The sequence below is a fragment of the Carassius auratus genome, unplaced genomic scaffold, assembly GCF_003368295.1.
Source record: "Carassius auratus strain Wakin unplaced genomic scaffold, ASM336829v1 scaf_tig00216014, whole genome shotgun sequence".
Lineage (NCBI taxonomy): Eukaryota > Metazoa > Chordata > Actinopteri > Cypriniformes > Cyprinidae > Carassius > Carassius auratus.
Window position 1 is genome coordinate 1,308,173 of NW_020528362.1, and position 17,902 is coordinate 1,326,074.

The 17,902-nt window shown below is 37.0% G+C and overlaps 2 protein-coding genes across 3 annotated transcripts in view; both read left to right on the plus strand.

Moving 5' to 3' along the window:
• The window catches only part of LOC113096660 (obscurin-like), a 262,435-nt gene that overhangs the window by 54,812 nt on the left and 189,721 nt on the right, over nt 1–17,902 (plus strand). The window lies entirely within an intron of this gene.
• The window catches only part of LOC113096659 (basement membrane-specific heparan sulfate proteoglycan core protein-like), a 126,053-nt gene continuing 109,478 nt past the window's right edge, over nt 1,328–17,902 (plus strand). Inside the window, exons 1-3 of one of the 2 annotated variants that reach the window (XM_026262071.1) lie at nt 1,328–1,476; nt 7,781–7,816; nt 8,910–9,188. In XM_026262071.1, coding sequence (XP_026117856.1) covers nt 1,446–1,476; nt 7,781–7,816; nt 8,910–9,188 — 346 coding nt within the window. In that variant the 5' untranslated portion in view covers nt 1,328–1,445. The remainder of the gene's footprint in view (nt 1,477–7,780; nt 7,817–8,909; nt 9,189–17,902) is intronic. The other variant, XM_026262070.1, reaches the window with a different exon arrangement.

A 17,902-nucleotide genomic window follows, 5' to 3' on the forward strand; every position in this document is an offset into this window, starting at 1 on the left:
ATTTTTTTTTTTTGCGAACGTTGATCTACCTTCAAAACGGCCGGTTAAAGAGTCACACGATAACATGCGTCATCACTACGACACGGCATTAGATCTGGCTTTTGTTCACACAGCGCTCGTCCCGGGATTGAACCCGGCAATGTTACTAGGTCCCCGACCCGGGTTCAATGCCGGAATCAATCCCGGGATGTGTTTGCTTTCACACATAAGGTGACCCGGCAATGTTCCTGCAATTTGACGGGTCAGACGTGCAGTGTGAAAGGGGCTTTAGCCTCTCTGATATAGCGGGACAGGTTGGTCCTAGCTGTCCTCAGGCCCACCTCATCTCCAGCTTTGAAGGAAGCCCTCCACGTCTTCAGGAGACTGTAGACCTCTCCTGTCATCCACGGCTTATGGTTGGCCCGGACAGTGATGGTTTATGTGACCGTTACATCATCAATACACTTGTTGATGTAGGCAGTGACAGTCTTGGAGTACTCTTGGAGGTCTGTGGTGTAATTGTATGTGGCAGCCTGCTTCAACATATTCCAGTCAGTGGTGTCAAAACAGTCTTGAAGAGCCTATTACGACCCTTCAGGCCACACTTGAATCTGTTTGTAAACTGGTTTGGTGACTTTAATGAGCGGTCTGTATGCAGGCATTAGCATGACAGTGATGTAATCTGAGGCTCCGAGGTGGGGGAGGGTTTGGTAAGCTCCTCTCTGTGTTTTGTAAAAAAGGTCTAAAATTGTATTACCTCGTGTTGGAAGGTTAATGTGTTGGTGTGTTTTTGGAAACCCACTCTTTAAGTCTGCATGGTTGAAATCCCCAGCTATGATGAGAAAAGCATCGGAGTGTGCTGTCTGCTGCTCACTGATGAGCTGGTTCAGTTTATTTAGTGCATCGTTACTGTTACTGTTACTGTTACTGTAACTGTTCCTGTTGTTGTTGTTTGGAGGAATGTATACAGCAACGAGCAGTATGGCTGTATATTCCCTCGGCAGATAAAAACGATTGGCACTTAATAATCATAAACTCCAGCAGGGGTGAGCAGTGTTTGCAGACCAAAACAGCATCGTGGCACCACACATCATTGATGTGAACACAAATACCTCTGCGCTAACCCCTCTTCTGCTTCCTCTCACGCCGCTGATTGTGCCTCCGCACAACACTGTTCATGATTTACTTGCTATTCTCTGATCTGTCCATAATCTGTGAGGCTTTGGCTGTGAACGAACAAAACAAAGCAGAGTGAGAACAATTAATGAAGACTTTCTCTTTTCAAGGATAAAACAGCTTTAACAGCTTTAATGCACTAAAAGAGTAAATATCTTCGAATGGGTCTGGTTTTCTTCCTATTTCTTGATGTATTTGTGTGTAGAGTTTGTCTCCTCCCTCATCTCTTCTTGAAGTGTGAAAAGCAGGAAGTGTCTGATTTAGTTCAAACAGTCTGTTAATGTGTCAGTATGGGCTCCAGTGCACTGTCTCTCACACTCTGTGAGTATTTCATTATATTCTACACTATCTTCTGTTTTTAATACAGTATTCAGCTGAAGATTAATGCTTGTGCTGTGTGTAGGAGGGTCTATGAATCCACCGTCTTGCTGTTTATCATATTCTTTATTGTTCAGATTAATGTGATGATATGTTACGTGTGGATCAGATCCAGAGTTTGAGAGAACATGTATTTATCTGTGCTGCTTGTGAAAGATGGAGGATCTGTGGACGTGTGCTTTTGCTTGGTTTTGTTATAATACACATTCTTCATATTTCAGGTAGTTCAGTTAAATCAGATGTATTTGTTTAATACGAGTTTGGTGTTGTGTGATATTGTTTCTTCAAATAGACTTTCCATCAGAGACATCAAGAGTTTGAGAACAGTGACCAAAACACATTCGTTTATCTCACTTTTAATTCTTTCTGCTTCTCTTATTGAAAATGAATTGTGCATATAGCCCCCCCCCCCCCAAATATATTTGATCTTTAATTACTCTTTAAAATGACTGAATTTCATTGCAGAAAACACAGTCTATCAAACACATCACATTTGCCAAAAAATGATGCTCAAATGTTTCTCTGAACGAACTTCTGTTTTCTGAGACACTTTTAAAATAATTTTTAACCAGTTTATCTCAACATCATTTTTAGCAGATGTGTGAAGTCGGTTCTCAGCAGAAAAACCACAGCTGTAGTTCATCATTAACATATGAACATGTTCCTCTAACACGTGACACTCAGAAAGTGTTCGGTCTTCATTCTGAACAACATATTTATTGTTTCTTAATATACTTCATATACATACTCACCGCTGGTTCACTTTAACTGAACTGAGATTGGTTCATTTAAAATATACTTCATGTGAAAACACACTAGTGTTCAGATTATTTCACAGTCACTATAGTGTCACAATTAACCCTTGAGCTGCTGGAAACCCTGTAACAACTTTGAAGGGCAGCCCTTTCAAAAAGTGCGTTTAAATTAGGTGTTACTAATATTGAGATTATGGACCTCAGTTTTTGAGAGGGAAAAAAAATCATTATTTATGGATCATTTTGTCACTAAGCAATAAAATATGAAAATAATTTGCACTGTTTATCACACTATAGTGTGTTTTAGGCTCAGATCAACGATGTCTGCAAAAAAATTGATTCAAAGTCTGTCCCAATTCAAAGAAAACAAGCTGACAAAAATATAGAATTTAATATTTGGTGATATAGAGCATAATGAGAGATTTATAAGCTATTTTTTGTAGGCCGGTCATTTTTGACCCGGGACACAGAATGTGTAATAAGGTGAGGGAAAATTTTCCAAAAATTATAGAAAAAATGTTGTGAAGTTGTTACTCTTTGAGCAAAGTCAGTAGGTTTTAATCCAATGTGACAACATTAAGTTGTATTTAAAAAAAAAAATGATGTTTTTAGAGTCAAACAGGAAGTGAGGCGGTGTCTCAAACACTTTGACCTGATGTGGTTTGGTCTTCTGTTCCAGTGAAGAGTCAGTGATGAGAAACAATCATCACATTAATGTTCATATCTGCTTGTAATGTGTGTTTACAAGTGTGCAACTGTTTTACGACATACATTATATAGTAATTTTTTATCTAAAGAAAAGGTTGTTATTTTTTTCTCATCTCTTTTAATTGGTTAAATCAAATACACTGCTGGACAATAAACAGTCATTTGTGTTCTATATTTCTCTCTATATTTTCTCTATATAGTGGTTTATATACTTTTATATATATTAAATATATTTTATCTTTTAAATACTATAATAGATAAATTAGCAAAATTTTAAATTTAAATTTTTTTTTTTGCCTACCTGAAGATGACACACACATAAACCATATTTTATTATTATTATTATTATTATTATTATTATTATATTATTTTAATCACATATGTGTTGTCTTCATGTTTCATCAGTCTAAACGTTTCTGTTTTTTATTCAGCTTAGCTTTGATAGCTGATAGTTTGCTAGAAGGGAAACATTGCACATCAGTATTGTGTTATTTCTGTCTTCTGAACAACAATTAATTACTGTATTTGACTTTCTGCACGAGAACACACTCCAGCTTCCAGTATGAATTAAATATAAACTGCATGAGAGTGTTTTGCGCTCCTATAGACGTGCGTTAATGTAATATATCATGGTAGACAAGGCAAGGCAAGTTTATTTCTATAGCACATTTCGTACACAATGGTAATTCAAAGTGCTTTACATAAAAGAAAGTGAAATAATAATAAAGAAAAATAATAACAAGAATAAAACAAGTAATTTTAAAACTTATATAAATTACTTTAAAACTTAAATAACTTAACTTAAATTATTTAAAACAATTACTTATTTAAAATGAATTTAAAACAGTTAGAAAATGATTTAACATAATAATAAATACTAAAAAAACTGTTAAAATATAGTGCAATCAGTTCAGACATTGCACAGTGCTCATTCAATAAATGCACAGCTAAACAGATGAGTTTTGAGTCTAGATTTAAATGTGACTAGTGTTTTAGCACATCTGATCTCTTCTGGAAGCTGATTCCAGCTGCGGACGGCATAGTAACTAAAGGAGGACTCCTCTTGTTTTGTGTGAACCCTTGGTATTTCTAACCGACTTGATCCTAGTGATCTGAGTGGTCTGTTAGGTTTATATTCAGTGAACATATCTGCAATATATTTCGGTCCTAGGTCATTTAGTGACTTATATACGAGTAAAAGTACTTTAAAATCAATCCTAAATGTAACTGGAAGCCAGTGTAAGGACCTGAGGACTGGTGTGATATGCTCAATTAATTAGTAATTAATTGGTAATTAATATGCACAATGTTGTTATCGTGGGCACTTCTAAATACCATGAATAATTATATATAAAAATTATTAACAATTTGGAATGCATTTTAAGAATAATATTCCCATCAACTGGTCAAAATACACAACACCTCTGTTTACTGCTTGAAAGAGCGTGTGTTCTGATGTAATCAAGCAAAGCACATGAGGAACACGTGAGAGACGCGCTGAATGAAAGCACATCCACTCTCTGACAGCAGATGGCGCTAAATAATGAAATCAATCAATCACCTTTATTTATATAGTGCTTTAAACAAAATACATTGCGTCAAAGCACTGAACAACATTCATTTGGAAAACAGTGTCTCAATAATGCAAAATGATAGTTAAAGGCAGTTCATCATTGAATTCAGTTATGTCATCTCTGTTCAGTTAAATAGTGTCATTTAAGCTAAGCAAGCCAGAGGCGACAGCGGCAAGGAACCGAAACTCCATCGGTGACAGAATGGAGAAAAAAACCTTGGGAGAAACCAGACTCAGTTGGGGGCCAGTTCTCCTCTGACCAGACGAAACCAGTAGTTCAATTCCAGATTGCAGCAAAGTCAGATTGTGCAGAAGAATCATCTGTTTCCTGTGGTCTTGTCCTGGTGGTCCTCTGAGACAAGGTCTTTACAGGGGATCTGTATCTGGGCTCTAGTTGTCCTGGTCTCCGCTGTCTTTCAGGGCAGTAGAGGTCCTTTCTAGGTGCTGATCCACCATCTGGTCTGGATACGTACTGGATCCGGGTGACTGCAGTGACCCTCTGATCTGGACACAGACTGGATCTGGTGGCCACGGTGACCTCGGAACAAGAGAGAAACAGACAAATATTAGCGTAGATGCCATTCTTCTAATGATGTAGAAAGTACGGTGTTATGTGAAGTGTTTCCGGTTCCGGTTTATCTAATTAATGCAGCCTAAAAATCCTTTAACGGATTTGGATATTAAAAGCATATTAGTATGTTATGTGTATGCCAGGTTAAAGAGATTGGTCTTTAATCTAGATTTAAATTGCCAGAGTGTGTCTGCCTCCCGAACAATGTTAGGTAGATTATTCCAGAGTTTAGGCGCCAAATAGGAAAAGGATCTGCCGCCCGCAGTTGATTTTGATATTCTAGGTATTATCAAATTGCCTGAGTTTTGAGAACGTAGCGGACGTAGAGGAGTATAATGTAAAAGGAGCTCATTCAAATACTGAGGTGCTAAACCATTCAGGGCTTTATAAGTAATAAGCAATATTTTAAAATCTATATGATGTTTGATAGGGAGCCAGTGCAGTGTGGACAGGACCGGGCTAATATGGTCATACTTCCTGGTTCTAGTAAGAACTCTTGCTGCTGCATTTTGGAGTAGCTGTAGTTTGTTTACTAAGCGTGCAGAACAACCACCCAATAAAGCATTGCAATAGTCTAACCTTGAAGTCATAAATGCATGGATTAACATTTCTGCATTTGACATTGAGAGCATAGGCCGTAATTTAGATATATTTTTGAGATGGAAAAATGCAGTTTTACAAATGCTAGAAACATGGCTTTCTAAGGAAAGATTGCGATCAAATAGCACACCTAGGTTCCTAACTGATGACGAAGAATTGACAGAGCAACCATCAAGTCTTAGACAGTGTTCTAGGTTATTACAAGCAGAGTTTTTAGGCCCTATGATTAACACCTCTGTTTTTTCTGAATTTAGCAGTAAGAAATTACTCGTCATCCAATTTTTTATATCGACTATGCATTCCATGAGTTTTTCAGATTGGTGTGTTTCACCGGGCTGCGAGGAAATATAGAGCTGAGTATCATCAGCATAACAGTGAAAGCTAACACCATGTTTCCTGATGATATCTCCCAAGGGTAACATATAAAGCGTGAAGAGTGGCGGCCCTAGTACTGAGCCTTGAGGTACTCCATACTGCACTTGTTATCGATATGATACATCTTCATTCACTGCTACGAACTGATGGCGGTCATATAAGTACGATTTAAACCATGCTAATGCACTTCCACTGATGAAATGATGATGAAATGCAGCTGTTACCCTGGAAACCCCAATAAATAAAGCAGCTGCAATATTTTCTAAAACGGATTTAAATAGACATTCAAATTTGTGGATCTGCTATGGTGTTCATCACTGCGGCAAATACATAAATATTTAGACTTAATAGGCTATTGGAAAAAAAAAATCTGGACTAGAACATGCCCTAGAGTTTTGATTCTTTATCTTTCATTCACACTTTACATTAGGGCTTCACTAGTTAACATTAGTTATACTACGGGCGGTTGAATGCTTGAATCTGATTGGCTGATGAACGTTCTGAGGTGTGACATTATTTAAACGCACAGTGAATGTATTTCCAGGCAGCTCTCTGACCGCATTACAGTCACAGATCACTTCACATAGTTAACAGTAATAACGGTCACGCAGTTTGCACAAGAAGTGTTGTCAGCGCTGCCCTGACAATTTGATCAGTCAGCAACTTAAAGGCTACAGATGACATTTCTCACTAGCGAGGTAATAATAGCGCTGTTTAGAGACCACAGAGGTACATTAGCATTCACACAAGCATATTTTAAAATATTGACCCAAAAGAATCATCTGTTCATGAACCGGATCATGAATTTCTATTACCGAGTCAAAGATGATCTATTATTGAACATCTCGAATAAATAAATTTTCTGTTTCAACGGAGGATCAGTTCCCCTATTGGTTAAAATCCCCAAACTGTATACTTAAATATTAAATTAATTAATGACCTCAAAACAGTGGCAGATGTGTTATGTTGTGGTGGGCTGCAGTGGGTCAGAAAGTCCAGGGCCACTTTTTGGTCCCAGCCCCTGTCTCAAGCCTCCGTTACCAGCATTGGAAGAGATGCGTTAAAGAAGTCATACGCACAATAGCAATTTAAGTTCACAAACCGGACGAATCCCTTTAATTAAATCATTGGATCGATGTCTTGAGGTGTGGTAACAGTATATTCACATCGTGACCACATCACCACCTCAGGTGTGCATTACTTTTCTAATAATTCAGCGGCCGTCGTCAATTATTCCTTACTTAATTCATTGGTCAACATAAACTGCCAATGAAAAAATTCTTCTGAACATTCATTAATCTTAGGTATTCAAATATTTAATAATACTGTAAACCATGGTAAAAGCATGAGCATCTTCGAATTTAAATCTAGACTTGTTCACTCTGTCTCTTGAAAACCTCGACCTGAACACACTTGACTGAAAACATGTGTGAGACAAATGTAGATTTTAATAAAAGTATGTGGAGTGGAGGGACAGGTTGAGTGTATTCTAGACCCATGCTGTGATGACATTGTGTGTGTTAAATGATGGAGAATATCCTCCATCGGTTCTCATGGAGCATCAAAACAGAAAAACACTTTCAGCTGAAACTCTAGACATGTTTCTGTGATCTGCATTGTGTTGAACCAATGGAAATGATTCATATCTGTTTCTTCTGTGTTTAGTGCTGATGTCCTTCATCCACTCTGGACTCACTCAAGGTATTGTGCTCTACTGATTTACATTTGATTTATTAAATATGAATAGTGTTGTAGTAGTTTATTTGTCTACATGGATCACATGAGGATCACACATCTGTCTCTTTGCTGATAATTCATGTCCATATTTTGCTGTTGTTCATCTTCACTCAGCATCATTTATATGTGTAGCTCCTCATGCTGCTAAACACTGCTGTGGGGGAAGTTTATGAAAGTTAAATAAAAATAACAATTAAATAAAAGGCTTATTGTAGTCTATTGCAAAAACGACTGTGTGTCATTAACTCTTTTGTGATGTTCAGATCATTTAAAACCTCCTCAATGTGTAACTGTGATCTGGATGATGGTTCATGAGGACACATCTGTATAATGACAGTAATATTACTACATAAACAAATAATAAGAATAATAATAATTCCTCTGTTACATAATTTTTCAGAATATTGTAACATAAATGCAAAAATGGTACTTTAGCACAAAACAAGTTAAACTTAGAAAAAGGTTCATTGTTTTCTTGTTATAATGATGAAATGTCTCCAGATCAATCTGACCAGACACTGAGTGATCACTGCTGACATCTAGAGGATGTAGATCTGATTTCATGTTTTATGTAATTATTTAAGGACAGCAATCTCCGACTGAACCAAAACACACTGAGCATGTTATCTCCATGAGTGAAAGATAGGATTTACACAATAAATGTTCAAACTAAATCAAGAGTTCTCAAAGTGCAGCACTGGACGACTGTGACCCAGAGACATGAAGTGATTACTGTTGAGAGAAAAATAAATAAATAAAATCAATTCATATGACTCAGGGATCAGATCTTGTGCAGCAAAAAATTAACTAAACTAAAATAAATGCTTTAGTGAAACCTCTGACTGAAAACAGCGCCACCTATCGACCAGAACAAGAACTGTTCAATAATGTTTTAATAACGTTCTCATTTCAAAATACAGCTGAAATTGACGAAACAAACAAATAAATAAATATTTTATTACAACTTTAATCATAACATAGTCAATTTTAATCACAACTGTATCACTATCAACTACATGAAGTCTACTACATGAAGTACATTTTCTTCTGTTCACAGGTTCACCAAAATCTACTCTGACTGTGACTCCAGACACAGTATTCACTGGAGAGAGAGTGATTCTGACGTGTGTGATTGAGTCTGACAGAGACTGGAAATATGAGTGGAGGAAAGGAAACTCATACATTCCAGTGTCTCAGCGTTACACTGTAGACAGAAACACTCTCACTATTGAAGGATCTGAATCATCTGATGCGGGTCAGTACACGTGTAGAGGACACATAGAAGGAAGATCAGTCTCATCACAATCAAGCTCTGCTGTTTCTCTCTCAGTGAAGGGTGAGTTTAATATCATCATCTTCCTAAACTCTCTCTACTACATGAGAATAAGATTCAGTTGTGACTAGGTGTGGACCGTATGATATTTTGACAGTATGATAACCTTAACCAAAAATATCATGATTTTATTGTTACAGCTCTGATATTTGTTATTTTTAATGACTGGGTAAATAAATATTTTTTTTTTTTTCTTCTTTAAAATAAAAAGATAAAGACTAACATCTTTATTTAATTTAATTGAATTACAGTTATCTTATTTTAGTTATATAATTCATATACATATCATTTATCTAATTTCATATTGTTTAGTTATACAATAATAATCATACACATAATTTGATTGAATAATCAATTTGAAGCAGAAACCGAATGTTCAGACAATCTTTGTGAAATTATTCCTCATAAACTTCTCAGAAAACAGTCATCTCTCGTCAGAAACACATTCATATTAACCTCCAAATCAATATTGAGGATTTTCTTCAGTAGTTTGAGCATCATGAACAGTAACTGTGTTCACATCGCCAGCGTCCAGAGAGTCAAAGTGACCAGAAGACCTTCATTTTCACTGTGAGCCGCGTCCAGCTGAAATCAGGGAGACTTTAGGGTGATGAGCTGTGACTGCACATGGGTGTAATCATTTAGGAGACGGATTTACTGTGATATTACAAACATACAATATGACATAACATCTGAAAACACAACTGACTGTCTATGAACATCAGTCAATAAAGCATTTTTAAATAATGGCACTTAAAAATCTGAACTGAAATTAAATTTGAATCATGTCGCCTATGAATGAAAATGATTTATTATTATTATTATTATTAATAATTTATTTATTTACATGAAAGAGAACATATAGTCCACAGTGTGGGCTGCTTTTGCTGCTTGAATTTGTCTTTCAATAATGATGTCCAAGTTTAAGAGCTAGAAGTTCAAATATATATAATTGTGTTTCTCTATTTAACAGCATCCTCTTAACGTACAGCAGTGAAAGACGTCTTCTCTCGGGTAGATTGTGTGTTTTCTAGCTGCAGGGCTCTCAGAATCACTAGCCTGACGTCCCGGGGCTTTTGTGTTTTCAGTCGGGTCAGAAGTGTATCAGGACTCGGGCTAAAGCAGATCTCTGAGGGGTCCTTAAAACTCCTGGAGTGAGTAGTGTCAAACTTAAGGCCATGAAAAGATCTGAATATGTTCAATAGTATAAGAAATGTCTTGATTATAATCGAAAGACAAGAGTCGTGATATGGCTGGGTTAGACTTTAAAGAGCGATGATGTCACTGAATAAATACGAGCGCTGCATGTTTCATCAAAACGCGTCGCAGATGTCTTTAACTGAATGAATCTGAAGGAACCGACTCTCCTCAGAAACGTGTCGTTGTCATCTTTATGTCATTTCACCTGTGAGCGAAGCTGCTTTGTGTTCAGACGTTACCGGGTCAGATCCCTGCAAATATCAACTCATGTTTTAAAGCAGCAAACACAGAGTTGTACATTAGAAAGAAGTTAATGTGTTCTCTAAATATCTACACAATTAAGATATTAAGATTTATTTTTATATATTATACTTATCAATTAAGATAAGTAATATTTATATTCCTCTGTGTGCAGAAGACGGGTGTAAAAGTTCCTTTAAGAGTTTGTTTCTCATCTTCAGTTCAATGTGCAATCTTTTCCTGTGACTGCAAATACACATTAATGAAAATAAGACTTTTTGGTTTTATTTTAACAGTTGCATTAAAAGCATTTGTCAATTTTTAAAAAGATTACTCTACTAGAGGAAAGTTCTCCATCAGATCTATAAACCACCATCTTCTAAGATCTGGCATGTCCTTCTAAACAGGAAAACAATTATGTTTTACATTTCTCTAAAACGATTCATATAAACTAATTCAGACACAGGAGTAAGACTCAAATCAGTTCATCACAAAACCACAATTCAGCAAGTCAGTAACTACAAGATTACATCTACGTGAGGTGTGTGAAGTGATTGAGAGGTTCTCTTGTTTCAGAAAGGTGTATAACGTCAGTTTTAATCAACACTTACCACAGTGAAATCAAAATAAGCCTCCATTGCCATAAACCAGAGGTACTGCATATTAAATACATATTTTAATAACATTTGTGTCATGGAGCATAGATGAACAGCATTAAACTGTTAAAAATGAATGTGTACTTTTATTATTATTATTATTTTTTTTTTTTTTTCACAATGTTGCCAATTTAATCTTTTGTCAATTTAACTACAATTGTTAACTCCCGATGATCAAGAAGATACCGCAGTCATTCCCATAATCTTGCAGAGAAACTCTCTGTTTAAATAGATGATTTTATAGTTACTTATTTAGTGATAATACAAGATAAAGAATAGTTCATAATAACACACAAAGAAGTATTTGAGGTTACAGTGTTTAAAAAAGTGTAAAGTAGCTTACCTTTAAATCACTTCCAGTTTTTCTAACCATTTTCCAGGGACAAAGTTCTGTGCAAGTTTACTAAAAAAAAAAAAAAAAAAAAAAAGGATGGAGAATGAGGTCCTCAGTGTTTGATCATGCTTGGAGCACTAGACCTGAAACATGAACAGTTCATACACTAAAGTCACACATAAGGTGTTCCCTGTAAAGTGCAGGCCAGAGAACATGAGCACCAAATGAAACAAACTGAGGCTGTCAGGGGAACATGGCTCCCAAAACACACGTCTTCATTAAGTAACCTAAGGACATTTTGGTAGGACATGTCTCCAAATTCTCCTGCAGTTATAATTATTTTTTTAATAATAAAAAAATACAAATGTATATTAAAAGTTGTGTGTGTAAATTTTAGAGGTCTAACAGGCCCCGGTGCTCTCATAATATTCCGTCATAGAATTTAGACAGAACCTCGCGAGTGGGCGGGGCTCCGTGAGCGCTGAGTAAGCAGCAGTACATTGTCGTTGAAACTCGAAAAAGATGGATAAAACAAAAAAGCTCTCGGGGGCTAAAAATAGAAAAAGAAAGAGGGAAAATGAGATGGCATGTCAAGGGATGCGACAGCAGCTAAATAAGTGATTGGTGAAAGGCAACAGGTAGGATTTAAAATTTTACGTCTATGCTCGGAGAATATGTAAAACTGGAATATGAGCTGTCATTTATTCTGTCATCACCCGGGTGCTGATAGCGCGGGCATATGAAAGTAAAATGACGTCATAAAGATTTGCGGAAGTGTACATAAGACTGTAAGCGTAGATGAGTTCCGGCAAGATGGCGGGCTGAACACACGCGCCCTCACTAAGCGGCCTAGATATCTCCCGTTTTCTATTACGAAAATAAGCTTGTTTCTCAATTACACCTACCCAGAGTGACTTTAAAGATTTGGTGTTATTGTTGTTGACCTAGAAAATGCGAAAATCTCAGCAAACAACTCATCCCAAGATTATTATTCCTTCGGACCATCGCGTGGCTCAAACTGCAGCTTCAGAGATGGAAACAACAACTGATTCATTAGAGAAACGCCGTGATTCCTCTCACTTTACACCCACTAAAGTACATATGTCGAAAAAGCTAAAACCTCAAGAAGAGGACATCACCAACGCTACTCTGCTGCAAGCCATTACTTCCCTAACTGCTCGCTTCGATTCACAAGATGAAAAGTTAGAAGAATTGGCGAATCAAATGCGAAACAATTGCATCATGATTGCAGAGATTTCCAAAGCGGTTGAATTTAACTCGGCTGAAATTAAAGACTGCAAAGAAAAGTGCAAAGAGTTGAGCAAATCGGTCATGGGTTTAACCACCGCACACAATGACTTGGAAAGCAGAACATCTGATCTTGAACGATATAAAAGAAGATGGAATCTTCGGATTAATGGCATGAAGGAGAAGTCTGAAGAGGATCCCCGCAGGGAGGTGATTGACCTGATTGCCGAAATTGCTCCGCACTTGATACAGAAGTTAGACGATATTATTGACACTGTGCACCGGATCGGTAAGAAAGAATCAGGAAGACCAAGACAGATGATTGTCCAATTCGCAATGCGGAAATACAGGGAGGAAATTTGGAAATCAACGAAAAACTCATCTGTTTGCCTTAACCGGGGAGTCAGATTTGTGGAAGACTTCACGAAGGAAGATCGTAACGCTCGTGCCGTTCTGTGGCCGCTGATTGCTCAAGCACGTAAAGAAGGAAAAAAAGCGTATTACAGAGGTCCGTTTGGTTACATTGAAGGACGACGCATTGACCCAACGAAATCCTTCACTTGAACTTTTTACGGGTAGGATGGTGTGAGATGTGATATTTTAGAGAAATGCTAGGTTGCGAAATATGTACTCGGTTAATTGTCATCCATTTAGTACATATCTGATTCGAGTTCGCAATCTGTGTCTTTTTTTTCTATTTTTTATTTTTATTTGTTCTTCGTATGTTTCCAGTTAAGTTACCGTTTTCATTACTCTCTTTAAATGTTCGGGGCATTCAAAATAAGGTCAAAAGAAAGGCTATGTTTTTATTTTGTAAAGGAACTGGTTCGCATTGTATTTTTTTGCAAGAGACGTACTCTACCGTAACTGATGCTGCTTTTTGGTCGAATCAATGGGGAGATAAAATGCTATTAAGCCACGGATCCTCCCACTCTGCAGGGACTGCGATTCTATTTAACAACTGTCCAGGTAAAGTGATTTCTGTTAAAACTGATTCTAATGGACACTGGGTTGCAATTGTTCTGGATATTGAATCTATCTTTTTTATTTTGGTCAATGTTTATGGTCATAATAATGCAAAACAAAATCAACAGCTTTTTGCTGAGGTCTCTTCTTTAATTTGTAATTTTAAGAGGTTATTCCCAACAGATAATATTGTTATAGGTGGAGACTTTAATGTTACACCAGATGAAACTCTTGACAGGCATCCACCTAAAAGTAGTTCATCTCAACCGAACTCTATGATTACTCACTTTTGCAACAATCTTAAAGTATTGGATGTATGGAGACATCTTAACCCTAACATCAATAAATTTTCCTGGTTTAGACCTAATGCCTCTAGCAAATCGAGGATCGATTATTGGTTAATCTCAGATAACTTGTTAGATTTTGTGAAGGATTGCTCTATTTCACCAACACCTCTAACAGATCATTGTGCTATTGTCTTGGTTGTTGAGCCAAAGAGTAAGATTTCATATAAAAAGGGGTATTGGAAATTTAATTCTGATTTGCTTGAAAATGCAGGATTTTGTGCAAAGATTAAAGATTTAATTAAAGTAATTGAGAATAGTAATGATTTCAGTTCTCATAAAGCCAGATGGGAATTTCTTAAATTTAAAATTTGTGAATTTTCTATAACCTATAGTAAAATGCTTGCCAAATTAAGAAGACAACATGAATACAAACTTATATCTGAAATTAATAAGTACTGTAGCAAAAATGCATTAAGTAGCATTGAAAAAAGTAATTTTATTTCTCTTCAGACACAATTGGATAACTTGTATATCAAGAAAGCTAAAGGTGCATACATTCGCTCAAAGGCCAAGTGGATAGAGGAGGGTGAGAAAAGCATGTCCTATTTTTGTAGATTAGAAAAAAGAAGACAGTCTAAAAACAATATTATTTCCCTAATGGTGAATAATACTGAAAGTACTGATCCTACAATAATAAGTAAAGAAGTTCATAATTTCTACAGTGATTTATATTTATCTAATTTTTCTCCAAAAGAATGTGATGACTTCTTTGAAAAAATTTGTAATTTTATTCCTAGGATTGACAATGAATTAAGAGATCTTTGTGATGCACAATTAGGTATGGAGGAACTCGATCTAGCAGTTCAGAAACTTAAGTCAAACAAATCCCCTGGTCCCGACGGCCTTACAGGAAATTTTTATAAATTTTTTTGGAATGATTTGAAAATGTTATTATTTAATGCTCTTACTGAATCTATTGAAGATGGATTTTTGTGCCCCACAATGAGTCAAGGCTTGATCATTTTAATTCCCAAACCAGATAAAGATCATAGATATTTAGATAATCTCCGCCCAATCACCTTGCTTAACAATGATTATAAAATTTTTACACACGTTCTTGTCAATAGACTGAAAGAGGGCCTTAATGGGGTAATTAATGAGGTTCAATCGGGTTTCCTTAAAGGTAGATCTATTCACAATAATGTAAGACTAGTAATGGATATGATTGAATACAATCATTTGATAAAGGATGATGGATATATTCTTTTCTTAGACTTCAAGAAAGCCTTCGACACATTAGAACATAGGTTTTTATTTAAAGCTTTAGAGCTCTTTGGTTTTGGTGAGCAATTTCTCAATATTATTAAAATTATTTATAAAGATATGAACAGCTCCATTTCTCTTCCTTACGGTACTTCACAAAGATTTTCTATTAGTCGTGGAATAAGACAGGGCTGCCCTCTATCCCCTCTTTTATTTATTTTGGCTGCAGACATGTTGTCTACTTTAGTTATTCATGATCGAACGGTACAGAAATTAAATGTATTTGATAAAAGTATAGCAATCAGTCAATTGGCAGATGATACTACGTTATTCTTAAAAAACAAGGATCAAATTCATCTGGCTATTTCATTAGTTAATACCTTTGCTAAGGCATCAGGACTCCAGCTAAATTTAAGCAAATGTGAACTCTTTGCCCTTCATCAGTGTTACGGGCGCACGGACACCACCCTTAACATCAAGGAGAGACGCACACAGATCAGCTCGTGTCAAAGGTAGGGGTATGCTTGTTTAATAGAAAAATGAAAGATATGGTAACACAACAAAAAAAAAAAAAACCTACAAAAGCGGAACGTTTTCTACAACTGGGTGGACAGCAATCCCTATAAAGTTTAAACAGCACGGCAGTGCATCAGCTCTGTTCTCCAGCTCTCTGTGTACGCCCTCAGGTGTGATTTCAGCAGCTCTTTATAGGGCTCCGCACAGGTGTGGATCATCTGTAATTAAGAGAAGGGACACTGCGTTCAAACACATGATTAGGATCAAACAGGGCTACGGGACGTAACACCCCCACCCCAAAATGGTGACCTGTCACCATACTCTGGACACGACAAATACTCATTTTACTTATGAATATACGCAATGCAAATGACTTACCTTAGATCAGCAAGCCAAACAAACAAACAGTTAAAACAAATCCCCTCCCAAAAAAAAAAAAAAAAAAAAAAGAAACATAGCAGCTACTATATATATAGTATTGTTTTATTACTAACCATAACCTAGACGTCACGCAATTTAATTTTTCAAACGTATCCTCCTTTTCCTCTAAGACGAGAAGAACAAAAAAAAACACGATTGAGCATCCACCCTAGATAACGCATCTGCAATAACATTGTCTATCCCCCGGACATGCACAATTTGGAGGTTAAATGGTTGAAGCAGGAGACTCCAGCGCATTAACCTCCTGTTCGAGTTGTACATGCGATTGAGGAATTTGAGTGGATCATGGTCAGTATAGACCTTAACTGGATGTACCGTAGAACCTAAATACACTTCGAAGTGTTGAATAGCTAGAACTAAAGCCAAGGTCTCTTGCTCAATAGTGGAGTACTTTCGCTGGGCAGAATTAAATTTCTTAGAAAAGAAACTCACAGGATGGTTTACATAGTCTACCCCTGACTGTAAAAGTACGGCACCGGCACCTACATTGCTGGCGTCCACAGCAAGCTGAAATGGTCTGTTAAAGTCTGGCGCAGCCAGCACGGGACTAGTCAGCAAGAGAGCTTTGACGTTTTCAAATGCTTTGTTACAAGACTCAGTCCACTCAAATTTAGTCTTGGGGCTCAATAAGTTAGTGAGCGGACAAACCACAGTTGAAAAGTTCTTGCAAAAACTGCGATAGTAGCCTACCATTCCTAAGAATCGGCGTAGCGCACGCCGATCACAGGGCACTCCTGAATAGCGGCCACTTTTGCCATCACTGGTAAAACACGTCCCTTGCCAACTATCCTCCCCAAGTAAGTGACAGTGGCTTTTCCGAACTCACATTTTGCAAGATTAATTGTGAGCTTTGCATTGGACAACCTACGGAAAAGCTCTCGAAGTTGTGTTATGTGCTCAGACCAGTGTGTACTATAAAGGACTATATCGTCCAAATATGCCTCACAGTTTTCCATCCCAGCTAAAACAAGATTTACTAATCGCTGGAATGTGGCAGGCGCATTACGCATTCCGAAGGCCATAACTTTATAATGCATAAATGAATCCAGGGTCACGAAAGCTGATATTTGTTTTGCCCTTGGTGTAAGGGGCACTTGCCAGTAACCTTTTAGGAGGTCGATTTTAGTGACAAAGGTGGCCGAGCCAACCCGGTCCACACAGTCATCCATCCGCGGTAATGGATAGCAGTCTGGTAGAGTGATGGCATTAACACGTCTGTAGTCGGTACAAAACCTGTAAGTGCCATCAGGTTTTCCAACTAAAAGGCACGGGGAGCTCCAAGGGCTAGAGCTAGGTTCAGCAATATTATTCCTTGTCATATACTCAACCTCTCGTTGCAGAATAGAACGCTTTTCTGGATTTACCCTATATGGGTGTTGTTTAATCGGGCCTTTATCACCCACATCTATGTCATGTTCCAAAACTGTTGTTACAGTCGGAACATCTCCGAATAACTCAGGAAAATCATCCATCACAGATAATATGTCAGCGATTTGAGAGGGAGTTAAATGTGGTAATCGATTTGCAATGACCGAGAGCATAGCAGAGTTTTTAAGTCGACCTTCA